This window comes from Panthera tigris, chromosome A3 (genome assembly GCF_018350195.1).
Source record: "Panthera tigris isolate Pti1 chromosome A3, P.tigris_Pti1_mat1.1, whole genome shotgun sequence".
Taxonomy (NCBI): Eukaryota; Metazoa; Chordata; class Mammalia; order Carnivora; family Felidae; genus Panthera; species Panthera tigris.
This window is the reverse complement of record NC_056662.1, coordinates 123,159,660-123,186,659: the sequence shown is the minus strand read 5'-3', so window position 1 is coordinate 123,186,659 and position 27,000 is coordinate 123,159,660. Positions and strand designations below refer to the sequence as shown.

The 27,000-nt window shown below is 47.2% G+C and overlaps 1 protein-coding gene across 2 annotated transcripts in view; it reads left to right on the top strand.

The window, feature by feature from the left end:
• Positions 1 to 27,000, top strand: part of LOC122237425 — a 126,654-nt gene that overhangs the window by 94,242 nt on the left and 5,412 nt on the right. Inside the window, exons 1-2 of one of the 2 annotated variants that reach the window (XM_042982432.1) lie at positions 9,955 to 10,228; positions 24,888 to 24,997. In XM_042982432.1, the coding sequence (XP_042838366.1) occupies positions 10,050 to 10,228; positions 24,888 to 24,997 (289 nt within the window). In that variant the 5' untranslated portion in view covers positions 9,955 to 10,049. Of the gene's footprint in view, positions 1 to 9,954; positions 10,229 to 24,887; positions 24,998 to 27,000 lie in introns of those variants that run through there. The other variant, XM_042982435.1, reaches the window with a different exon arrangement.

The following is a 27,000-nucleotide window of genomic DNA, read 5'->3' as shown; positions in this document are numbered from 1 at the left end:
TTCCCTGTAATTGCTTTGTTGGGCCAGAGCAGCGGGACCTCAGCTCAGCCTTGAGGCACCAGGACTGTCCTAGTTACCCTAATACGTGTCCTAGGTCTTTTGTGTGATTAAAGAGAAGGAGAGAGGGGCCAAGGTATCAGGTCCCAGATGGCTGGTGCTGTCAGTCCCTGGACCCGAATCCACATGAGACAGAAAACCTGCCCAGAGACACAGACAGTGAGGGAGGAGGTGAGCACTGGGCTATGCTCTCTAGGTTGGGGGGCCAGCAGGCTGGGAGACCAGAGGGTCTGTACACAGTAGGGGCCTAATTCATACCTGTTGAATGGAAAGGGTGATGAGGCAGCAGAACAGCTTCCTAGAATGCCAGAGAGCTCTGCTCAGTCATAGCCTACCCTACCCACAGAAGCCCAGCCTTCTAGAACTTACCTATGCCCCCTTGCTGGTGTTCAACCATCTCTGACAGTCAAGATTTTTCAACCCCAGTGCAATAGCCTTCTACTTAAGATTTGATCATATTTCTCATCTGCTCAAAAATCTTTCCGGCTCCCCAAGACCTTCAGTAGTGCTCACTACAGTATTTGTCACATGAGGTGTTATTTAAAATTGGCTTCTGTGATCTTGCTTCTGTCTTGAGGATTTACAACACACATTGGCCCACCTAGGGGCCCTGAAAAGACCTGCAGGGAAGGCACTGGTTTCCCAGACTTGGCTGTGGACTGTGTCTTTTTGTTTGCTTAACATCTATTAGCACACAGCAGAGTATGGGACATGCTTTGGCAACACTAACCTTTAGCATAAAAACCAAATGAATTGATTAGTCTTGTGCTCAAGAGATTATGAAATCTGCCCTCAACCTAAGGTTCTCCTTGTCTCCTTATCATGTAGCTCCTCTTGTCCATGCATACTCTTCCTCAAGCATGCTGGCTGTGGGGGCTGAATCATGTTGCCCTAAAATTCACATCCCCAGTCCCTATCCCCAGTCTCTTAGAATGTGACTATATTTGGGGATAATGTCTTTAAAGAGGTAATTAAGTTAAAATGAGGCCGTGACCTCTATATCCAAGGTGACCCCTAGATCCAAGGTGACTGGTGTCCTTATAAGAAGAGGAGATCAGGACACACAGAGTGGTGCCAGACTTGTGTGCACACAGAGGGAAGACCATGTGAGGACACAGGAAGAAGGTGGCCGTCTACAAGGAGAGAGGTTACAGGAGAAACCAACCTGCAGACATCTTGGTGTCAGACTTCCAGCTTCTGGAACTGTGAGAAAATAAGTTTCTGTCATTTCAGCCACCCTTGTGAGGTATTTTGTTGAGGCAGCCGGAGCAGACTGACTCACAGCTCTCCCCACTGTCCCCCCCCCCCCCCCCCCCCCCCCCGCCAACCCCCCGCCCCCAGGGTTTATGCGTTCCATCCCGTGATTCTGCTTATGTTCCCTTCCTCCTGGGATGCCATTCTCCTCCAGGGCTCCGCCACTGTCTTTCTTTTAGCAACGAAATAAACCAACAAAACCAAACAGAACAGAATTCTGCCTACCTTTTAAGGCCTCGCTGCGATGCCTCCTTTTCCAATCAGCTGACCCGGATCCTCTCACTTCTGGGCTCCCACGGCTGGTGGAAACGTCAGTCCTGCCCTCCCCTCCCTGCGTCCTGCTACAGTGAGTTGAGCACGGTTACTCAGCTGCCATATTGTTGGATCTCTGGGGGCAGAAACTTGTGCTGTGTCCCAGACCCAGCAGCATTCCCCAGCACATAACAGGTGCTCGGTGATCATTTTCCGGTTACAATTAAAATTATGTCTCTGCACCCAGCAGGCCAAGAGGAAAAGTGCCTGGCATGTTCCAGTTGTTGGGATGCTGAGACCAAAACCGTAGTCTCTGCTCCAGTTCAGGGAGGGCTATGTGGAGGAGGGGCATTTGAAGGATAGGTAAGAGCTGAAGTCATGCCTCTGTGCGAGCAAGGGAACAGAGAGCTGCTTAATCTGAGTTCCAAATAACTAACGTGCGTTTGACTTGATGGCTGGGGACCCTGTTCCCTGCTCACAGAAGTCACTCAGGAACCACGATGAGGACGAAGGCAGACCATGCACCGGCACACCCGGCTGTCGGGCTCTGCTCCTTGGTGAAGTCCCTTCCACTGACCCTGTGGAGTGGGAAGGCACAGGTAATGTGTAGCAGGCAGAAGCCAGGACCTCCTTCTGGAGGCTAGGACGGGTGGCACCTGTGCTGGGCCACCAGCCTCCGAGTCAGCGGCCGTCACGTGGAGTCTGTCAAGCGAGGCATCTAGCCGGCCCGCGGCCTGGGGAGGAGGGCCCCCTGAAAGGGGAGCTTTGACACCCTCCACTCTGATCTGAACACAGGTTTTTAATTTCCCTGTAATTTGCCCTTCTCCCTCTCCTGGGCTGGCTTCCCTGTCATTTCATTTCCTGCCGTATTCTCATCTTACAGCAGAGGTGAAGAGAGTTGACCTCTCCTTGCCCCAAAGCTGAATAAAATACAGAACAGATTTTTTTTTGTGAATAAAAATAGGCTTCAATACCACTGGCCAGTCACCTGAGGCTCCTCTCAGCACGCTGGTCCAGTTCTGTCCCAGCTACCGGCCTGTGGGACAGGGCTGCACAGGAGGGGGTGGGGGTGGGGCGGGGGGGACGGTCCGGGTCCGAGGGGAAGGGGCAAGAAGGCCAGCGCCCCGGTGAGAAGGGCAGCAGGCAGCGAGAGCGAGGCCAGTCCAGGTGGCTGGTGGACACCTTCGTCCTCTCCCATGAGAGGCGGTAGTGGGCATGGAAACCACCTTGCAGGTCGCCCTTTCCAGGGGACCGAGGAGGAAAGATTGAAATGTCAGCACCTAGTGGGAAAGAAATTTCTGTCTGGAACATTTGGGAAAATTCCAAGAGGGATGCAATTAGTCTCTCCTAGCAGAGTAGGGGACATGTGACTTTAGAGCCAGATAGACTGCACATCTGTCTGGTCCTTGCTTTCTGCAGCGGGCTGTGTTATCTCAGACCAGAAACTTAATCTCTGAGAACCTCAGTTTCTTCATCTGTAAAATGGAGACAAGGTAGATTCCATAGGTCAGCTGTGGGAATTAAATAGAACAGCACACGGAAGGTGCTCAGCACATAAAACGTGAGTCCTGTTCTATCTGTGTGATCTATTATTCGGGTCTAGGTGTAAACATCAGAGGGGCCGCCTCTGACCTTGCCCCCCGCGCCCCCACCCAGCCCTACCGTCTAATGCAGTCACCAGCTCTGGGCCATTGAGTGCCCTGTCCTCTGCATGGCATGGATGCTTCCTTGTTTCTTTAAGAGTTTGTGGTCTGAAGTTTCCCGGAAGGAAAGCCTGTGAAAGCAGGGGCCCAGCCTCTGTGTGGACCACGGTACCCCAGCACCCACCGTTCTGGCAGAGTGGGCCCTGGGTCACGAGTTATTAAATAAATAGCTGCAAAAAGATGGCTATTATTTTTATTGTGTCAGGGCAACCTTTTAACATTTTAATTACGTTTTTGTCCCTCCCTGTATTTTGCCATTTTCCATCCCCTTTTCAAGCAGTTAGCAGCCTGTGGGCTTCTTTCCTCAGGGGAGATTTGTGGCTTGTCTGAAAGCACAAGTCGTCTGTGAGACACTCTCTTTCCTGGATTTTGTTTCCGAAATGTCTAAAACCATTGACAAGATTATGCTAGAGCCTCGAGGGTTTAAGGAGAGAGAGAAAAGGAGGGAGGGAGAGACAGAAAGAGATAGAGGAATGAGAGATGAGAGAGAATGAGGGAGGGGGGACAGAGGCAGAGGGAGGGAGAGACATTTTGCAGGAAACTTAAAGAAGGAGACACTCCCCATCATCCATCCCACCAGGTCTTGAAGGAGATTTCTGGAGTCTGGATGGGGCAGGGGGAAGCTCTGGGTTCTGGGAACAGCAATGGATGCCCAGTTCCCCCCCTCCCCCGCCCCAGGATAATGCCCTAAGGAGGGGTCAGTATTCAGAAGGTGTGGCTGTGACATGACATAGGGAGGCAGGGACTGGGTGCCAGGGTCCCCAGTGATAGCAGTGGCACAAGAGAGGCAGCGTGGACCAGTGTGATGATGTCTGGGTGCAGCTGGCCAGGGCTGGTGGCTGATGACCACAGGAGCCATCCTGGTTCCCGGAGGCTCCTTTCACCCCAGAGCCAGCACTGCTGCTAGGATGGTTGAAGTTAAATGTGCCTCAGAGTCAGAGCTCAGTTATTCACCCTCCTCTGCGTTACTTACTCACTAAGGACTCATGAACTGCCTTTGGGTCATGGACTTTGAAAGGACCGATGACCCACCCTGTGCCCTGTTTGCAGAGAGGGGTGGGGAGGTGTGAGCAGTGCCAGTCTGGTCTGAGAGAGGGCAGAAAGGAGAGTGCTACCCCTGTACCTGCTGTCACTCCTGGGCCCTGCCTGGTCCAGGGCTTCAGGGGTTGTGAAGGCATACAAGAGAGGTCATAATTCCCTATCTTCCGACAGCACAACTAAATCTAGTAAAACGGCCCCTGGACATAGTTGATGTATAGTATCTGTCACTTTTCGTGGCTTCTCCTCCTCACTTGTGTTATATCAGAACCTCATGGCTTTGCAACCAAGGGGAAGCATGGGAGAACCGGGGGCCTCACATGTGACCACTTGCCACCCCGGTGGCTTCTTGCCCAGGGCCACGTGGTTCATTAGAAGGCTGCCGGCTCCACTGGCAGCTGCGTGCCTGCTCTGTATGGGGGCCTCTAGGGTTAGGGTGCTCCCTGTCCACGTTTCCCCGGGCACACAACTGCAGGTGCCCTGCTCCTGGGCTGCATGTGGGTGGGCTAGGGATCTGTTTCCTCTGCCAGCTCACATTTCCCTTGGACACCTCCCTCTGTCTCTCCAAGAACCAGCTCCTGATTCCTTCCCCACTAAAACTAGATAATTCTCTTTGTGGAGCTGGCTTTCCAGAGAAGTCTGCCTTGTCTCATATAATGATGTCTCTCTCCTCTTGCTCTGAAGAGGAGGGATGTCAACAGGGTACCGGCTCCAAAAGAAATGGCCAACATCTGCATTAGCTTCCTATTGCTGCCATAACAGATTGCCACAACGACACAGATTTATTATCTCCTGGTTCTATATAAGTTTGACAGTGGGCTAAAATTAAATTGTCCACAGTGCTGTGTTCCTTTCTGGAGACCCGAGAGCTGAAGCCACTCCTTTCCTTTTCCACCTCATAGAAGCTGCCTCATGGCCCTTTCCTTCATTTTGATAGCCAGCAGGTAGCCTGTCTCTGACTTGCTCACAAAGGAGTGACACTCTATCTGAGCAGCAACCAGGTGAGTGGATACATGCAATCCTACCGTAGGTGAATGAAGTGTGGGTTCAGGGAGGGAACAGAGTGGGAACCAGCAAGGCCAGGAGGCTCCTTGCCAGGGTGTTACCCAAGCCAATGCTTGGCTTAGCTCTCCAACTAGACTGGAAAAACTTGAAGTCAGGGACTGGGGTGAACTCATCATCTTCCTTCCCTCAATGCTAAGTTCACTGCTTTGTACCCTATAGACACCCAATAAATACCACTTGCAATGAACTGATTCAACTCTTTTGGAGTCATTTTTCTTCTCTTTGGGGCCACAGTTGCAGAACCATGAGGTGACGGGAAGTCAGGGACTCTGGCCCATGCTGGGGGTGGAAACAGCATCCTCAGGGGGTAGAGCCCTGGCCCTAGGGCTCCCTGTCCGAGTCAGGGTTTGGAGAATTTTCTTTATTGTCTTGCATTTTGCCCCATCAGAGATGACGCTGGAAGCTTTAGTCCCATGGTGGGACCTCACCAGGAATCTTCCCAGACATCAGGGAACTGGACTTGAGAACCGCTTTTGGGTTCAAGATGGACTGGAAGATCACTTGAGGGTTGATCAGTGATAGATGTCTCCTCCTTTGAGTTCCTTCATAAAATAACATGCTGGGAGTGAGGGGATGAAATTGAGCAAGTGAAATACTTGGCAGAGTGTCAGGAAGCACTTTCTGGGCAGATCTATTAGCTGTGCCCTCCCCCAGGGGGAGGGGGCTATTGCCTGAGTCTGGGGGAGGCATGTTTTGGCTACAGGAGGGAACATCCTGGGGGCTCTGCCTCTGGGCTCCTCCCCTGAGGTTCTGGCCTCCAGTCAAAAACTTCCTGCTGCAGATTTAGCCTGGTGAGGCCCCTAGGCTGTGAGCATCTTCTGACCCTCTGGCCTCAGATTATTCCCCTGCATCCCTGTCTTCTTTTTCACACAGAGCCTCTGAATGGGGACCCTACATGGCTTCTAGGACCTGCAGGCTGCAGGGGAAGGCTGGCCCCAGGGATGTCTGCAGGTAGGAATCACTGTCTGGCAGGGCTGGCTCAGGACTGGGCTGAATTCTTGGTGGTGGCTTCATGTTTGCTGAGGGAATGAATGGCAGAATGCCACGGACGGAGTGAGGCTGAATGTTAGGTCAAGGTTTGCCTGTTATTCTCCTTCTTCAACTGGAGAAACCCTCCTAAGTTCTTGTGACACCCAGGTCATACAAGGGATGACACTACATTGGACTTGAGTGTCCTACTTTCCTTGGAGGGCCATTCTTCAGGCCAGCCTTCAACTAGGACTGGCAACCAATTCGTGGGCAGTGAAGTTAATGTAGCCAAACATTAAAAAAAAAAAAAAAAAAAGACATAGGAGGCACCTGGGTGACTCAGTCGGTTAAGCATCTGACTTCAGCTCAGGTCATGATCTCGTGGTTTACAGGTTTGAGCCCCAGGTCGGGCTCTGTGCTGACAGCTCAGAGCCTGGAGCGTGCTTCAGATTCTGTGTCTCCCTCTCTCTCTGCCCCTGCCCCACTCGTGTTCCAAGTCTCTCTCTGTCTCTGTCTCTCTCAAAAATAAATAAACATTAAAAAAAAGACATAGGACAAGTACAGTTGTCTTAGGAATATAGGTATTACTTTGTAAAAAATGTGTTTCAGTTTTGTGTATGATCTATAGAATACTAAATGAGGGTTGCAATGTGCAATGTATTTCTCCCCGTGGTTCAAGATAAAAAAAAAAAAGGTTAGGGCATCCCAGGGATTGTGGGGGATCCCATGGGGAGTGGGGAGAGATGCTGAAGCTCTGACCAGCCAACTTCACTGACTGTAAATAAAGATACATAAACCATCCAAAACATCCCTTTCCTGACACCTGGGGGGCAAGTGGGAAAGTGCTGGCTGGGAGGTGGGAGGCTGGGGTTCTGGGCCTGGATCTATCCTGTACTTCTTGTGTGTGTTGCTAAACCCTCCTCCAACCTTAGTTTTCTCCTCTCACAAATGGGGAGAGACACTGCGCACCTGTGTAGGGCTGCCCTCTGGCGGTGAGATCCGTAACTTGCTGCAGCCCTTGACTTCCAACTTGGTTTGTTGATTGGCCTGTGGCTCTCCAGATTCTGTTTGCCTGTGAGAAGGGGCAAGGTGAGCTTCACTCCCAGGTGGAGTATATAGTACCTCAATGTGTGCGTTGTGAGGTGTCCTTAAAGGCCCCTGCCTCGAGAAATATTCCCGTGTGACAGTGGACAGGACAGACCTTTGAATATTGAGTAACTCTTTCAAAGTGTGGGAAGTTGGGCTATGGAAGGCTTTAGGCCATGGGATTAGGGTAGCAGCCTTCACCAGCCTCATCGGCAGCAGGAGTTCGCTGTAGGGCCCTGCCTGGAGTGGCCAGGTTGAAGGTCGGTGCTTCTGGGGTGGGCAGCCATGAGGCCTCTGGGTCCTAAGATGGTGTTGTCTCTTCTTGGCTGCCCACAGCTGGTCTCCTTCCCTGCAAGTGTCTTTACCAAACGTCAGAAACAGCAAGTGGCACTGAGGGCTGAGGCTTCCTCCCAGGGGACCTACCATGTAGTCAAAGTTTTGATGGGGTCCACCTGCTTTAGGGTACTTTGCTATATGCCAGGTCTTCTGGATGCATCTGCTGGGTCTGAACAGGGTTTTCTGGAGCTGCTAAGAGTGAGACTGGAGGTTTATGGCATGCAACTTATTTGTCTTGCCACTTGCCTCAACCTCTTCCTTTTCTCCTGGTATCAGAACCTATTTGCATCTCCATTTAAAGCTCTAATTAAATTCCCTTCAGTCGTTGACTCAACCTCCTGCGAGAGAAGTGATTTTCTGAGAAATTTCTTACTTAAACAGTATGCTGTATTGTTCTGAGATTTACTTCTAGTAAATTAAGAAGACTAAATGCTCCTGGCACTGTCTCTGCATTGAAAAAGGTCAGTTGTCTGCAGGAGTAATGCATCTTCAAATCCTCCAAAGCGAATACCTTGGATCATTGCATTTAAGAGGTACTGAACAATTGTTTGTTAGAAGGTTGAACGGACGAGTGGGTGGGTGGAATTTCAGCAGGGGTACTTCAGGTGACGCTTCTGGGCTGTGACGTCACAGAGTTGTGCGAAGCAATAGGATGTGTGAACCCCACTATTATTGGACAGGATAGGTGGCCTGGAGCCAAGTCTGGGTACTTAACTGATAAGATGGAAAGACCCAAATAAACATTTGGCAAAATGGAGTCAAAGCACTTTTCAAAACAGTCATTTATGTTATTAAACCCCCATCTTATGGGGATCTGAGGGTCTAAAGTAGGAGTGTTTTATCTTTAAACAATTCACTTGTCTTCTGACTTCACGAATCCCCATGATGGCTTTGTTTTGAGGACATCACCAGTCTACCGCAGCCTAGAAGTGATTACAAAATGGCCTGCTTCATGCACATGGTTCTGACTTCTAGGCTGAGTTCAAAGCAGAATCCTTAATAATAATTTTTAAATAATATTATTTTAATAATATTAATAAGTTTAATAATAATATTTGCTTAAGAAGATAATAAAGAAGATTTGCTTTCCTTTACAATTTCCCATGCTGGTCCCTTTAGAAAAAAAAATAGAAATATCCCTATTTCTACAAGTGAAGACTTTGAGAAAACAGTAGAATGTGTATTTGAGTTCTTGTCCACACCCTGTCATGACGAATCATGGAGAAGTGTCCCTTCTTCATTCTCTTGATGGGAAATGGTGGTTGTTTCTTGGAACAAATGAAGTAGGGGCTTTAATCCTCCAATCAGGAAACACCATGCTGGAAGCTGGTTTCAGGGCTCATGGAATCATGGGGAAGGATACAGGTATGGCCTTGATACCTGTATCAAAAGAAATTGATTCAGAGTTTGGAAGAAACACTAGAATTCTACACAATAATTTAGAGCTGTATTTCCCACAGCTATGGGTGAGTAGCAATGGCAACGTGTGACATGATTTTAGCCAAGACATGGATAAGTGTTTTTATTTTAATGGCATATATTTATTTTAACAAATTTATTTAACGGTATATATTTTGTGGAAATTTACTTAATGACATTTAAAAAAAAATTTTTTTAACATTTATTCCCTTTTGAGAGACAGAGAGTGACAGAGCATGAGTGGGGGAGGGACACAGAGAAAGAGAGAGAGAGATGGAGACACAGAATCCAAAGGAGGCTCCAGGCTCTGAGCTGTCAGCACAGAGCCCAACGTGGGGCACGAACCCACAGACTGCAAGATCAGGACCTGAGCTGAAGTGGACACTCAACCGACTGAGCCACCCAGGTGCCCCATTAATGACATTTATTTTAATGGAATTTATTTGTTTTAACACATATTAAAAGGATATACAACTAACACATCTTAGTTTGATTTCATGAATATTTTAGGAAAAGACTAAAGAAGCTATTTAAGTAAAAACAAAAAAAAGGCATGTTAATTTAAAGAAAAGTAATAATAGTATGTGGTGATACTGTGAGGCTGGTACCTATGCAATGAAGTTTGGGGAACAGATTTAAAAGGAATGTTTTTATAGCACTGTAGGAGCAATACTTAGATTCTTCAGTCCTTTAGAACAAATATTCAGGACCTGCCATCTACTTGGGGGAAGGCTCAGGTGCTGTGGTTGTGTTTGGGGAATGTCTCAAAGGCATGGCCACTCTCCTTGGCTGTGGGGGACATTTTGACTAAAGGATCTTCCTAGATCAAGACTCTGTGACTCCACCAGGAAAGACACCCTGTAGGCAGTGATGTCTGCTCAGGAGAGTGGACCTTCTCTAAGATTGTGCCTGGACCTTAGGGGGAAGCTGACGCTTACAAAGCCTTCCCCTGTGCCCACCTGTCCAGGATGTCATTGCCAGACACTAGGACAACTTTCCCCAGGGTCATCATACCTCAGGGTGCATCAGAGAAGAGGCCAAGCTAACAGGTAAGCTTCTGTGAACTCTGGCTCCTCCATTCTTTGTGGAGGCAAGCAGGCGTGGCACCTCCCCCAACCCCCCATCACCCCAAATGTATCTATCTCCTTCAGGATAAGACAGGAGGAATGGGCTCTGCCTTTATGTGCTTTCCTGAGTCTTTGGTGATCGAGAAGTGTCCTGGGAGGACACTTAAGAGGACGGTTTAACTGTTGAGGTGCATTTTCTGTGAACTTCAGCCTTGATTAGAGAATCCATCCCTAAGCCTGCCCTTGCTTGGTATGTTGGCTCAAGACTCTCAGAGACGGAACTCAAAAAGTGCCCAGAGCTGGTGCTGGGGATGCCATTTGGTGGTCTGGGAGTTGCTGATTGCTTTCTCTGTCACAAAGCCTTTGATTTCCACCGGCTCATGTGTACACATGTGGGTATTCTTGGTGGCCTGACCATTGAGCATAATTAAAAGAAATGATTGGCTTTCTCTTGATGCAAACATCTGGTTTTACTTGAAACAAGATGACTTAGCTGTTTCAGAAACATTCTTGTAACCCTGGATTCACATTTTCTTCTTAAAATATATATTTTCTCTGTAGGGCAGCATGTTAATGTAAACAGTCCGTGTAACTGACAACCGACAGTTTCAGAAGTATGTGGGGCTCCAAGCACCGGAGGAACCACAAGAATGATTGCGTTTTTGATTTGATCACTGGAAATCTGTTTCAACAGTCACTCTGATTTAAACAATTACTCTGATTTATACTCCAAACGCTATAATTTGCAGAAAATGTAACCATGTGAGGACATTATTGTAGAGTATGTCTTGGCAACTTTGTTTTGTTGTGATGTCATTCCCTTCAGCTTCAGCGAAGCGCTGAGAGAATGGAAGAAGGAAAACAGGGTCCTTCCTTCTGATGTGCTTTCCCAGCCTCCAGGGGAAATGTTCTTAAGGCTTCCTGGTTTACTGCTCCTTACCAGTCCTAATCCCCAAGGCCAACTCTGCAGGGCTAGGAATGACAGCCAGAAGAGAAGTGGACCCAACGTTTTCTGAAGGTCAAAGAATTAAGGACTGAAGGATTAGGGAGTAGGTGGCTGGTTTTGTCTTCACCCGCGCTGTATACAGTTATGGAGGTTGAGTGGGAAGCGTGCTCTCACACCTTGTTCATTCTTCAAAGCCCAGGTGGGTGGAGCTGGACGATTTAGACAGCTTGAGGTTTAATCCCTTCATTTCCCTAAGAAAGGAAGATCCAGAGAGGTAAAGAACCTCACTCAGGTTCTAAAGCAAGGGTCAGGGCCAAGGGAAGCACCTGGCCCCTGGGTTTCTGATTCACTGCCAGATTGAAAGGTAGGCATGGAGTCACAAGTTGGTCCACTTTATGCACAGAGGATGTATTTCAGTAAAACGCAAATACAAAGTCAAAAATGAACAAAATTGAGTGGTCTTTATTTTGTAGAGTATAGCTTAAGAAAGCTAGCTGGGATTCTGACTTCTTGCGTCCCCATGGAGCAGAGGTTCTCATCTGGGGTCAGTCCCTCCCCACCGAAGGAACATTTGGCAATGTTGGAAATCATTTTCGGTCATCACTACTGTGATGAAGGTGCCACTAGCATCTAGTGGACAGAAGCCGGGGATGCCGCTCAATATTTTACAGTGCACAGGACAGTCCCCCCACCCTCCCCAACAAAGAATCACATGGCCCAAAAGGTCAGTAGCTGAGAAAACCTGACATATTTTCCCCACACAGTGACAAGAGTGATCTTTTTAAAGTATAAATTAGATCGTGTCACTTCCATGCTTAAAACAATATGGATCTCTAGTGTAATAAGAATAAAATTTAAATCATTTGCTTTAGTCTCAAGGCCCTATAGAATCTACCCTCTGCAAACATCTTCCTTTCCCTATTTCTCCATTCTGCTCATTTATAATACTCCAGCAGCAATGACCTTCTGTCCTTCTCTCCAATTTTCTAAACTTGTTTCTGTCTCAGGACCTTCGCACTTGCTGTTACTTCTCCTTGGAACAGTGTTCTTTAGATCTTTGCTTGATTGCTATCTCATCTCTCAAATCTCAGGTTAAATGTCACCTCCACAACAAGTCTTTTCTGAGCTCCCTAAGTAAAACAGGCCTTCTGCCCACTTCTAACACACAGACACAGATGCAGACACAGACACACACACATCCCACATCCCATTACCCTATTTTATCTTGTTCATAGCACTTATCGACACCTAGTATTATCTTACCTCTGTTCATTTGGTTGTGGTGTGCCTCTGTCCCCTGAGTTTCTTAAAGACAAAACAAATCTTCTGGAATAGTACAGAGAAGGGCTCAGTAACTACTGCTGCCTGCCTGCCTGGTTGTCAATATGTTGAATAGAAGCTAAAGTGATTAGAACATCTTTTCTCTCTTGCCATTGCCTAGCTTTCAGGCTATCATTTTACTATGAAATCATATTTCAATAATATGAGCTGAGCGTGAACTCTTTCTCTCTGCGTTCCTGCTATAACCATACCAGCCTCCCCCAGTCCACCCCACCCAACTAGTGTATACCTTAGCTGGCTGGAGCACATGTCATGCATGAGGAAATGCAAAAGAGAAAAAAAAAATTAATCATTATTTTTCAAAATACTTCTGTCATATATAACAGAACACTGTATATAACAGTGTTTGTTATTTTTAGAAACCCCACTTCTCTGAGACAGCAACCCCCACCCTCCCTTCTCTATTCCCAGTGGGTAGCAAGATGTGCCCCAGCTGGTTGGCCTGCGTGCACTGGCCCCAGTAATTGAATGTTGGTCAGCTGCCTCCTTTCCTGCAGCACAAACATATTTAGGGCTATTTCTACGCTGGTGAAAAGAATTTGCTTCCTTGCAAATTAGCAGAGAAGGGTAAATGCAGAAATGCTGGATTCTCAGGAGCCATTTCCAATAGCAGGCTACCAATGGCCAGCATACAGGCAGCCTGAGATTTCACCCCCACAGTAGGTGAGGTCGTGGGAATGTTTCTCATGCGTGAGTGTGGGTCGTGGTGAGTGTGTTTGCACAGGTCTGTGTGTGTGCAGTAGGTGGGTCTCTGTGTCTATGATATCCCAGAGGTAAAAAATTAAAAAACGGGAAAGGGTATTTTGTGTATCAACCCAGGAAAGAGTGGTAGGAACTGCACATTTATTTCACATGAACTAATAGCATTTGGATAGTGGCAGCTATTTGTAGCTTTTTATTATATGTTTGCAAATGACCTGAGTTCAAATCCACTTACTAGCTTCTTTTGAAAAAGTACTTAACTCTGAGCCTCGTTCTTATCTGTAAATTATGGCTCACAATTCATTTATGATGGTCAAAACGCTACCAAAACTCTGTCTCTACCTTCCCCCTGCCCTCCCCTTGCTGGCTAAGAAGCGTCTGCTATCCTTGCCTAATAGTTTTGGGGTCTTTATTACCCAGATTTGGGGGTGTGGGTAAGGGTAAAACACGGAGCCTTGTAGGATTTCCATTGCAAACGGCAGGTGCTGGCTGAAGAACAAAGATGGAACCAGGGCAGAGAAGCAGAGGAGATAGAGTCATGCAGACTTAATTGGGAGTGAGTCTCTTTCCCTCTGGGCTGAGGGAAGAAAGAGGATTCCAGGGCATCTGTCAAGCATGTGAGCCATGGTAAGAGAGGGAACTGGGGAAAGACAATCTTTAAGAAGGTTCCCTGTGCGTTAGGACAGTAATGCCACTTTGGTATTTCCTTGAGGGACTATAGTGTTGATGGAGTCTGTTCTTCTATCATTTTAACGGCTCCACAGAGGTTCCTTTGAATGTGATGGTCCTCTTAAAAGCAGAGCCAAAAAGTCAGACTTTATTCAAGTTAGGTGAATTTGCGCTGTGGTTGTGAGTGTTAAATGTGCATTAAATATGATTTTTTTGTGTGTAAATTTTAATACAGAATCTGGTAAACATTAAGCACTAAATAACATGTAGCTCCAATTAGCTTGCTAATTACTGTCTTATCTCTCAAAGGGCTGATTAGAGTTTCAAGAGTTCACAGTCTCTTTTATTTGGCACTTACCATTTGCCACTGTTTTTCCTGGTCTGGATTTTCTTTTGGCAACTCATATCCCAAGTCCTATTTTCTCAGAGCTGCTCGTGAATCTAAGACCAACTTCTCAACTTTGTTTTGAGATCCAGAGAAATGGAGCTCGGCTTTAAGGATATGAAATACCTTTCCTTAGGAACGTGTAGGCCTGGGTCCTTTGGAAATATCTTTGTGCAAGCAAGGGAGTGACAGTTGTGATAGGAAGTTGATGGGTCAGCTAGGTTCTTAGTCAAGGGTCCACTGTGTAGCCTTGTGAGGTGGTGGTGGGGGGGTCCCATGAATGCCAACCTAAACCCCTTCCTCTTCCCACCCTCCTTGTTCCTTCCCTGTTTTAAACTCCAAAAAGCACCAAGCTTGCTTTGTGCTCTGGGAGGATGATTTAGTTCTTCCCAATAGGACAAGCTTAGGATCAACTCAGTCATTATATCCTGTGTGATGTCTCAGGACAAAGTGTGATACAGGTGGCAACTTTTAAAGAGAAATTATGATATCCCCAGGACTTTCACAGTGCCTGACCCAGTAGAAGCTTTACCATATTGTGGCTGGAAGGTGGAGAGGCTTCCTCTAGCAGTAGGCTATCTTTCTGCCTGCTACAGTCCTTACTCCCTTCATCCCTCTTTCAGCCATCTGCTGTATTGCTCTCACTTTGTTCCTTGTGTGCTGGTCTCAACCTTCCATCCATCCCAAGGGCAGGAAGTCCATTTCTTTTCATGGGAAATCATTCCCCAGAAGGGCGAAGCACGGACACAGGTGTCAGTTGCCTGGGGTGGAATTACAGCCTTACTGTTAGCACCTGGTGACCCTGAGCCAGTTAATCTCTCAAGGCCTCAACTTCATTACCTGTGAAAGAGGGCTATTGCTAACACCTGTCCCATAAAGTTGCTATGGCTTAAATGAGTTAATACTGAACTCTCCTTGGCATGTAGTGATCACTATGTAAGTTTTGTGGGGGTGATGATGGTGATGGTAATGATGATGGTGATGATAGTGACTGTGATGATAGTGATGGTGGTCATGGTGGTGGTGATGATGATGGTGGTGGTGATGGTGATGATGGTGGTGGTGGTGATGGTGGTGGTGGTGATGGTGGTGGTGGTGATGGTGGTGGTGGTGATGGTGGTGGTGGTGATGGTGGTGGTGGTGATGGTGGTGGTGGTGATGGTGGTGGTGATGATAATGATGGTGATGGTGATGATAATGATGGTGATGGTGATAATGATGGTGATGGTGATGATGATGGTGGTGGTGGGGTGATGGTGGTAATGATGATAATGATAGTGATGGTGGTGGTGGTGATGATAATGATGGTGATGATGATGGTGATAGTGGGGTGATGGTGGTAATGGCGATTATGGTGGTGATGGTGATGATGATAATGATAGTGATGGTGGTGGTGGTGATGATAATGATGGTGATGGTGATGATGATGATGGTGGCAGCAGTGGTGGTGGTGGTAATGGTGGTGATGATAATGATGATGATGATTTTTTTCTTCTCTTTGCTTAGCAGCACCCAGGACAGGTCTGTGCACAGAGTTGGTTGGTCTCAAAAGATCTCTTGCTTGTCATAGCCTGGACCTGAGCTAGCTTTAAGGTCTCTGTGAGAGGTGGTAGCAGTGTCTGAGCTGACACTTTCCTGTGAACAGTCAGGGGTCACCCCTAGGAAGCAATGGCAGATGAAGAGTTTATGCTAGTGCTACAGTGAGCAGAACCTGATAGGGTTGACCTGCGGGGGCTGTGGGGACACCCAGGGCCCCACATAATGCTGAATTGACACACATGGTGACAATTACTATGACACAGACACTCCTTCCTTTGGCCGTGAGCTCTTACTCCTTCCTAGGAGTAGCTGCCCATATTATTGTGAAAATAACCAAAATACATTTCTTTTTTCTTTCCTTTCCTTTTCTTTCTTTCTTTCTTTCTTTTCTTTCTTTCTTTCTTTCTTTCTTTCTTTCTTATTTACTTATTTTAGAGAGCGAGGGAGAGCGCGAGAGCACACAAGTGGGGGAGGGGCAGAGAGAGTGACACATACAGAATCCAAAGCAGGCTCCAGGCTCTGAGCTGTCAGTATAGAGCCCGACACTGGGCTCAAACTCACCAACCGCGAGATCACGACCTAAGCCAAAGTTGGATACTTAACTGACTGAGCCACTCTGGCACCCCCAAAACATCTTTGAATCCAAATTTTTGGAAGTTGTTACCAGGGCAGTCAGTGGGATGGACAAAAAGGGTCACTTTCCACTCCTAGCTTCTGTGTCTTGAGAATGGTAGTTGGAACCAGTATACAGGTTTGCTCTGAGGGAAATTTTTATTTTATTTTTTAAAGAAAACCTCCATTTTCTGTATCAGCAAGAGGCCAGACCCTACTAGGTTGGACTGGCAGTGGTCCCACAGAGGGTGGCTGGCCCACCCAGCTACTTGGGTTCTGGACTAAAGCAAACTTCATTTAAATTCTGATTTTCTCTCTCAGAAGCCTGTTCCCAAATTTTGTGGTTCCTTGATTCAAGTATTTACTGATGGACAGTGACCTCATAAGAGGAAAAGGAGCTTTTGGAATAGTCAAAAGAGAAGGCCCTAGATTAAGATCTGGGCCAGAGACTGAGCATTGTAATCTGAGGATGAGCCTTTCCCTAGGAAGACTGTCTTTTGGTTCTTACCCCCTACAACAGGTGACTGTAGAGATGATTTAGCACCATAACAATATGGGAACATGTATCTTCTTAACATGTGTCTTTATTACTAATTCTGACCTGATTTAACTAGAAGATTTAAGTGTATTGTTGACTGGCTCTCCAGGGACCCTAGACTCCTGAAGTGGTCAGACGGCCCGGGAAACTTTGCTCACCATTGCATTAGGGACTTTAACTATTATGGAAAAAGGTCTGAAAGAAAGATCTGTTTCTGAAAATGGTTGGATATAATCTCAACCTTAGTTAGGCAGAATGGGTCAAAATGGAAATCCCAGTAGGAGGAATGAGAGAATGAAACAAACTCATGTTCATGAGGAACACAGGGTGAGATACACAAGAGTTGGGGGAAGAAGGACAGATGCTGAAGCAGCATCTCCTGTCTGGCTAGCCTGAGTGCGGCAAACAGGTAGGAGATGCCAAAAATTAAGTGCAGTTAACTCTCCTAACTTCATTCTGAAATTTCAGACCCCTTCCTTTGGCAACTGTGACAGCTCTTCCATTAGGAGGTGTTAGGGACTGAATGTTTGTGTCTCCCCCCAAATTCGTATGTTGTTATCTTAACTCCCAGTGTGCTGGTATTAGGAAGTGGGGCTTTGGGAAGGGATCAGGTTGCAAGGGTGGAACCCTCATGAATGGGATTAGTTCCCTTGTTAGAAGAGACACAGAGCTTGGTTCCCTCCTCTCTGCTCTGTGCCATGTGAGGATATAATGAGAAGACATCACCCATGAGCCAGGAGGCAGGTTTTCACTAAACACCATATCTGCTAGTAACTTGGTCTTGGAGTTCTCAGCCTCCAGAACTGTGAGAAATAAATATTTGTTGTTTAATCCATCCAGTATATGGTATTTTGTAATAGCAGCCCAAGCTGACTACAACAGGGGTCACTGTTAGCCAAGGTCAAGAATATAGTGTCCCCAGAGGTGGCAGGGCCCTACAAGCTGCTTTCCTATCCTCCATCAGGCAAAGCCAGACTTTCTTATATTACAGAAGTGGCAAGGTCCCAGGGGAGCCTATGGAAGTGTACAAAACTCTTGAGGCCCAGGCTTGGACCTTCTGTAATGTTGTGCTCTCTGAGTTCTATTAGCCAAACTCAATCACCAGGTGAAGACATAGATTCCACCTTGTGATGGGAGAAGCCACCTTTGATGACATTGATTCTTGCAATCAACCACAGGTGTCCTCTGTGCTTTTTGTAGCTTTAAGGATTTCCTTCCCGCCCTTTGAAGTCCATAAAATAATTTGTGAAAAGAAAATCTGAGAAGAACTTCAGTGTCTGGGAGATTATAAGGATTCCCTTTTAATGTCAAAACGTTTCAAAAACCCCACAGAATAGTTGATGGACTTTCACAATCCAATTAACTGAAAAGTTAATTAATAACTAAGTTACCACAAATTTGAGAAAGTTTTGAAATAAATGTGTGTCTTTCAGTGATTGTAGCATCAATATGCATTAAAAAGATAGTTAACATTTATTCAAAATAAGACATACTAAAGCTTCAGGCATTAATGTGCAAACAGCCTCATGGACCTCTTGTTATGGCTCTAGGATATGATATAGAACCAGGCCCATAGGATAAGGACCACTGTTCTGCAGGAAATGAAGAACTGGCCTAATGTAGAGATGTAGAAGCTGGAAAGAAATCATGGCTGGAAATGCCTGCCAGTGGTAATGGATATATCTGGAGGGCAAAAGAGAGTCATTAACTGAGATCCATGACAAATTTCTGTGTGTTATTTTATATTTGCATTTGAAAGTCATCATCCTGGGCTTTGACAGAGGGGTGTGTTCAATATAGAATTTCTGCTTTGCCTGAAACATTGGCTTTTGGCTGTAAAAGTAACACATTGTCAATTGTCTATATTTTGGCCTTCACACTGCATTTCCTTCCCTGCTGTGACACAGTAACCAGCCACATACCTCCTCTCAGCCTGCTCTGTGCTCATCAAAAACATGCCTGTCTCTCTCTCAGAGCAATGACAACTCTACCGAGGCTGAGATCTGGCATTCAAGCCCCTCTGTCAGCCAGAGTTCTCCACCTGTGGAAAATGGCCACCAGACTTCCCAGGAGAAGTACAGAAAGTTCTGATTTGTTGAGCATCTTTGAATCATGGTGGCCCAGATCAGTGCTTGTTGTCATGGTGACAAGCTTCAGCCAGGACCCTCTGGGTATGGGGTGGCCAGGAGAGGGGTGGACAGAGAGCCCACAGACATGGCCTTTGGCAATTAAGACCATGCCTCTTGAGGTTAGGCTTGAGTTCAAACCTCTATTGCATCCATTATTAACTATGTCTCTGGGCAATTTGCTTGACTTTATTGAGCCTCAGTTTCCTTATTGTAAAATGGGGATAATAACACCAACTTCAGATGATTGCAGTGAGCATTGAGTGAGAAAACGCCAGCAAAATGCTTCTCCCAATGATTGCTCTCTAGCATGTGCTTGGAAAACATTAGGTTTTTCAGTGTCAGCATTGCTTGTGCTACGTTTGCACGCTACCTGATTTTTAGTCTGGCGTAGGCAATGCATTGAGGCAAGGATAGCTTGTAGCATGCTTTAAATAGCATCTGGGAAGAATCTGTCACGTTTTGGAGATGCCAGCCAAAGAATATCTTATTTCTAGCCAAGAACCTTGTTTGTCCAGCTACAGAGTGTGGCTTATTTATCTGAGACAAAGTCACCCCAGCCCCGTTTTTCATATTTACTTCTCAAGAAGTGCAGCCAGAGGAGGAAATTAAGTTGTGGCTTGGTTGTAGCCCAAGATGCAGACATTTTCCTTTCTGATAGGCGCATCTGCCCTTCCAGTGGCCCCGTGAAACATGCAGGAACGGAGAATCACTTACGGTCACTGGAGGAATTGATACCCCTTGAAAGAGGGTTGAGAATAATGCAAATGTCACGTGATATCTGCTGCCGCAGAATGGAAGGAACAAACCAATTAACTGATGGAATGTGGAGCATCTAGGGGAGCTGTAGGGGCTCTGGAAGGCCACAGAAAGCAGCAGAGTGGGTCCCCATGTGCACAGAAGTCAGCTGCCAGTGCTAACTTTGCTTAGAGCTAAACCCAGTCCAGTGGCTTTTTGACTGGCTCTGGGTCATCCTTCCAAATTCTCAGTTTTCTTATTTTCTTTTTAGAATGGACACCCCCCTCTTTGGACTCATAAGCTCCTACGTCAGGATCCAACACCAAGCCCAAATTCCTCCCTTTCTGGAATCTTAAAGTTCCCACTGCCTTGTGGCTTTGCTGTTAGGCTGCCTTCTGGAGCAGCTGTGCCTGGATATGCCTCTTTTGTTGAACTGCCAGCTCGGCTGAGGACACCAAGTCCTACCAGACTTGTACTGAGTCCTTACCCGAGGCAGAAGTAGATTTTTAGGGGGTGCCTGGTGCATCAAGTGAAGGATCTTTGGGAAAGTGTGCAGCCATTGATTAGCAATGTCTACTGTGGGCAAGGGCATACACAGCATAGGATAATCAGGGACTAGTGACAATAAGTGATTGAAAAATGTTTGTAAATCAAATAGCTGAATGAAGAATAAACACAACAGACAAGTTGAAGTGTCTTCCTGAAGCTCACATAGGCAGCTTGTTGTATAGCATGGACTGACAGCTTTCTTTTGATTGGCAGCTCTGAACTCCTCCTCCATGTATCATTTACTCTTGCCCTTGCCTTGAAACATGGCGGCTGTGGGAAGTCATCAATAAAAGTGGGAGAGGGGATCTGGTAAAGGCCAGAGCTCTTTCTCCAGCGTCTCTTTGATCTGGTCAGAAACAGATGTACCTGGAGCCAGCCTGGGAAAGAGATAGACTCAACTGAAAAGATATAGACTTCTCTGGGGGTACACCTGGCTTTCTCTACCACTCAAACAAAATTTGATGGAACTTGCAACTGGGAATTGCTAGTCACGTGTATTCACCATCTAGAAATTATTTGTTAATCAATGAGTGTGCTTTTTTTTTTTTTTTTTTTTTTTTTTTTTTGGTATGTTGGATCACATCTGGAAATGATCTATCCCCATAAGGGGATCTTGCCCATAAGGAAGATGATTAAAACTTCTGATTGTGCCCAAATGAGTATGGTAATGTTTAATAAGGACCTGGGTCTTGGGATGCCTGTGAGGCACATTCTGGAATCCTCATGGTTGGGACTTCAGTTGAGTCAAAGGGACCAAAGGGAGGATTTGGAAGGTGTTGGCTTAGTTTGTTTCCTAGCCTCATGTGGGTGAGCAATCCCCTGCTCCCCACTTGCCTTCCACCTGTCTCTCTGGAGCCCAATTTCCCATTGCTTGATTCTCAAACACATCTCCAGCCTTGTTTCCCAGGGTGCAAGGAAGGCAGGGAGGACAATGTGGTTGTCACAGTGCTGGCAACTCAAAGGAATATGGTGAGAATCCCAGGATGTGGAGATTATCACCCATTCTCACTCTCAGAGAGTTATGATGATTTAGTCTTTATGACCCTAAAATTTCAGATGGCTCAGACAAAGTCATAGAACATGCCAGCTGCCTCAGGGCTGGTTGGCTGGACCTCTGTCCTGTAGAAGCCTGCACTGAGTAGGCAGGGCTGGGCCGTGCTAGCCAACTTCCCTCACGGAGGAGTGCAAATTGCAGGGTGAGAGAAAAGCCTAGGTGTAGCTTGGCTTGCTGTCCTGGGCAGTTTGCTACATGCGGTGACTTAGGAAGTCTGCCATGAGCCCCAGAGTTGGAAGAAAGGGCTCCTGCCTGGGCTCTCCTACCTTGTATTTCCCTGTAACCTCCATGTGGGTCTAGGGAACCTGGCTACTTGTGTGATTCCAAGGGCTGAGGAGAAGGGTTCTAGCTTCGCCCCTTAGCCAGGACAACAGCCTCACCAATTAGTCAATAGGTGGGCTCCATTTACCTCGGCATCTTCTTCCAACCGGGCAGCTCTCTGGGTCCCTCAGAGTTTTTCTGTCCTTTGGCCTCCCTCCAAAGAGACTAAGGACACTGAAGACTAGAAGGAGAAGGAGACTTTCTTAAGATCTCATGGGATTCTGGGGGCAGAACTATGACCTGAAAGAGAATTCCTGCCCATACCCCAGTTCCATATTTCCTGATACCCCTCTATCTGCCAGATGGAGATGAGTATTTTTCTTAGGCCCCCTGGACATTTGATAAATTAGATGGTGCCATGGCTTTTTCATCCCCACAAAAGTTATTGCCCAGGCATTGGAAGACAGCTGAATAAAGAGCTAGAAGCAGGAAGAACCTGAGAGAGAGAGAGCCAAGACCACAGTAACAACCAGCACCAATAGCCTTGGGAAGAGAAAGGAAGCAATGCTTACTCACCTTAGCAGATTGTGTGGCATGGGGCCCTCAGCCCAGGTTTATGTTTAGTTCTGCAGATTTCTTGTGAACCACTGAGTTCTCACTGGCCCAGGATGCCGTTCTTCTCAGCTGGTCTGAACATCTGGGGCTTTTCTTGGTGTGGCATGAACAAAACATGGTAAGGGGACTTAAGTAACAAACAAACAAAACCCCAAACAAACCAGAAACAATATGGCTCTTGTCACTCACTAGAGAACACTAGCCAAATGATCACCTTGTCCTGGATATTGAGATCACAGGGTATGTAGTTCAGGCCTCAATGCAGTCATGTCAATGCTTTATGTTGTGCAAATTCTTAATGTTACTGAGGGGGGTGCTGCTGAAATTTTCTAAGTGTGTTTTCCAGGGATGCAAGGTAATTGGGGAAATTATAGGCGAGTCAAAGCAACATTTTGTGCTTGTTTTCTCCTCCTTGTGCTACTCCAAGTGCAGGAATGGGGGAGAGAGCAAAAAATTAATTCTGCTCAGCAGGCTTTGTAGCAGAGTTTTCTCCCACTGGCCATTCTTGAGACTCCCTCGTGTCCAGCTGGCTGTCAGGGACAGTGACTGTGGTCCAGCACATGGAGAGCCCCTGAGAACTGCAGAGTTGGGTGGTGAGGCTAGGGCAGACTCTCCCTATCCTAGAGAGGACTTGGGGGTCTGAGAGTAGCTCTAGGGTCTGCTCCATACTGGTCCTCCATCCAGTGAGGAAGGCGCTGTCAGCTTAACACCCATGGATTGGGCAACGCTCTGTAAATCCCTCTCTTGGGCTGAGCATTTTTGGCCCATTTTGAGCTTTAACTCGATTTGGAAATTTGGTTTGGAGCCAACAGTGGGCCTTAGCCTGGACCTCAGGGCTGCATATAGAATATCTGTCTCCTTGGGCTAGGGACAGCCGGTGTGCAGATGCTGCTTTCTCTGCTCAGAGTGGCTTGCAGCTGCATGGGGAAGTGGAGGTGAGTGGTGGGGATGACTCAATCCAGCTCCCTGGAGGCAGGAGCTATCCAGAAAACTGGCTCCCTGCCTTGACTCCTTCAGCTGATGTCCACCTGGAGAAAGCGGGCACAAGTATACAGGTGATGGGTGGTGGGGGGAAGAACACATGAGGGTTCAGGAAAGGAAAGGGTCTGAGACAGATCTTGCCTTTGTTGAGCTGATTCTGCTGGAGACAAATACAATCAGTAGGTTTATGAGGCCATTACTCTGTGCCTGCTCCTGCCCTGGGTGTGAGGATGCCATGGGACATGACAGTGGCACACAGGGAGGGCACAGGGCTCTTTCAGGCTACAGGCAGGTGGGTGGCCCCCATTGGGAGTGGCTTGGTCCAGGGGTGGCACCTCTAGTGAACAACTGGAGAATAGAAATTCACCTGGAAGGCTCCCCAAACAGCCCTGTTGGTCTTGGCAGTCAGGTCCTGTGCCTTCATCAGGGTCACCTCTGAAGTTCTCAGGGGCCACTCATACAGAATGAAACAGAGACAGCACATGGGCCGCTAGAAGAGCACTTCCCCATGAGAGAGGACCCTGAGCCAAACTTTGGATGAAGTTCTTCAGGTTGTATGATTTTTGTGTCAGGGCATCTTACTGAAGTGAGACACTCCCTGGAGAAACTCAAGCCTGGAACCCGTGCTGGGAGGGAGCGCTTTGTCCAGCAGAGACCACAGTTGCTGCTGTGCCCACCATGCTCAGACACTGCAGGCCTTTCCTTGAAGGCTCAGTTGTTATCCTGGCCATGAGACATTAGATGTCTCTGGAAGGTATCCTGGTAAACACATTTAAGTCAGAAGGGATATGAGAGGTTCTAAGACTCAAATACCTTGCAGAATAGAAGGGAAGTTTGCAGCCCCAGTAGAAGTCACAGAGGCCAATAACCAAAATGTCACTGTGTTACTTGGGAATAAGGGGACAGCCTTGTAGGCAGAGCTACTCCAGACAGAATCAAGAGACTTGTGTGTTCTGTTCTCTTCTAAAAGAGCAGCTGGCACATAGAAGGTGTTCACTAAGTGTTTGCTAGATGAACGAGTACAGCCCTTCTCCACTCATGGGCCTGTCTCAGCACCATGTTGGCTCTGGCTGGAGTGGGGGGCAGGGAGCTGAGGGAGCCTCCAATTTGTGCTCAGGTCAAGAGGTGTGGGCTCACCTATACAGGAGCTCATTTGAGAGGAAAGTGCTGTGATGCATTCATGGGGATTTCTATCACTATTACAGGAAGGCCATCCTCCCTGGGTGTCTCTGAGCACCCCATGGAGAGCATCAGGCCAAGTGGGGAATGCCCTGGACCCTCACCAAAGCCGATGCCACGCTGGGGCTCACCTGGAGCCAGTGAAACCAAAGCCTCCTCATTCTCTTTGTGGCAAGAAGCTGAATGTGTAGACTTACCAGAACCTTGAAGACTGCTGGCAATAGCACCTGCCTGCCTGTGACCAGGCTACTTCTCTTGTAGATGAGGTTATGTCTATCAAGCGGAGCACTGGTGTGTGCTAAGAGCTGTAGGCCAGGCTGAAAAAACACTTGCTCTTGGCCCTCCTTCTCAAAGGGTCAGAGCAGTCATCTGACCATTGTCACTGAGCCCCTCTCTGCCTCCACAGATCAAGTTGCACTACCCTGGATTTCAAAGAAGGCAACATGGAGCAGGAAAGAGAATTCCAGAAGCAAAGGCTGGCAGTAAGCCTGGAAAGGGTATCTCTGGTAGCTACAGGTAGGCACCAAGAAGGATGAACCGGGGTATGTATGGGGGTGGTGCATCTGTTCGTGTGTGTATGTGTGTGTGTATGTGTGCATTCCTGCAGAAGTGTATGTGTGCATTCCTGCAGATGTGTGTGTGTGTGTGTGTGTGTGCATTCCTGCAGATGTGTGTATCTGTGTGTGTACATGTGCATGTGCCTGGTGTCTGTACATAGACACCTGGCAGAGGCCTGCTGTTAAAAGATAAACTGAGGCATATTAAACATTTTGAGGGTTTATGTGAGCAAAATCAATTCAAATTGGGCAGTGCCAAACCAGAAGTGCTTGTGAACATGCCGCTGACAGAACTAGTCACGAGACTTTTATAGAGAAGACCTGGAAGCAAAGTAAGGAAATTATTTGATTGGCTATAGCTGAAGTAATTGCCTTGTTTGGGAAAGTCTCATTGCTTGTGATTGGTTGTCCTTAGGTTTTGATATCTTAAGCTTGAGGCATTCGCAGGCTGGTTGTGGTTTGCATATGTCAGCTGCTAAAGCATCATCACAACCACCTCCATCTGATGACTTCTGTGTTTAATTAATTTAACATAGGCATTTCTGAGTTTCCATGTCCCCTGTGCACAATGCATTGGGCCAGGTGTCGGTGTAAGAAATGTGCCCACCTGCCTGTGCATGTACATAGGTTACTGTCACCAAGGGGTGACACCCAGCCTGATGTGGGCACTGGCCAATCAGAAGGGACACTGTCAGTAACACAGCATGACTAGAGTTCAGGCGAGGCCCATGGATCCCTTTAGAAGGGGCTGCAAGGACTGGGACAGAGCGGGGAACAAATGGGGAGCTTGGGCCAGTGGCCATGTACCAACTGGTTCAGGTGTATTTCAATATTTTAATAACCAGTATAGTTTTCTTTGTGCTAATGGGAAGAACACCAGTTCTGCTGACACCAAAAATAAAGCTGGGTGAGTAATTAAGGAAATATGTTCTGGACATTAAAGGGAATGACAGAATCAGATTTCCATGTTAGACACTGTTGGCTCTAGACAAGTTACTTAATGCCCCTGGAAAACTGGGACAACCATACATACCTACCTTTACGTAAGGTTGGTGTAAAGACAAAACGAGATAACGTCAACACAGTGTGCCTGGCACATAGAAGTTGTTAATACCACTGGTGTCATCATTGTTATTATGAAAATGACATCGTATATGTCACCAGATATGGTTTGGGAGACCATGTAGACCTGGATTTTAAGCGCACTTTGCTGTTTATAGCTTGTGAAAGTGAAGCTATTCAGTCTTTCTGAATCTCAGTTTCCCCACCTATAGTCCACATAGAAACCACAATATGTTACTATGGGTTTGTTCTAACACTATTAACACCATTTTGCACAAAGTAAGTAATTAGAGATGAATTCCTGACGATGATGATGATGATGGTGGCTGTGGTAACAGGAGGGACCCCTCTGTAGTCGTCAGAACCCAAAGGCCTTTAGAAATCATCTGGTTCAACCATTTCATTGTACAGATGGGAGTGTTGTGGTCTGCAGAAGTGGTACGTGTGACTGGCCTCAGGCCACCCTGGGGGTAGCAGCCTGAGGAACCAGCTGAGGCATCAGGCTAGTGGGCCTCTAGCTGGGAAGGCCTTCTTCACTTTGACGCTGCCCCTTGGACCTTGCAAGACGGTGGTGCCACACACACCTTTCGTTATATAAAATAAATGTGTGGATGTCTGCTCCCATTGTTCATCCCTGCAACCCAGGCTCCTAGTGACTTTGTGAAGAGGAGACAAAGGAGGAGGGTGTCACTGGGCCACTTCCCTGCTGGATGCAGCAGTGGCTTGGCTGGCTTGTGCAGGGCTACACTGGCCCCATCACCTGCAAAACCTCCACTCATTATGAGGCCTGAGTAGATGCTGCCTTTAAATTAGTGGCAGAGGAAAAAACTAAGGGGAGGCCAGGCCTCCCCATATCTTGGGTCCTGAACGTTACAGAAACTTATTGCTACTTTTGGCGAT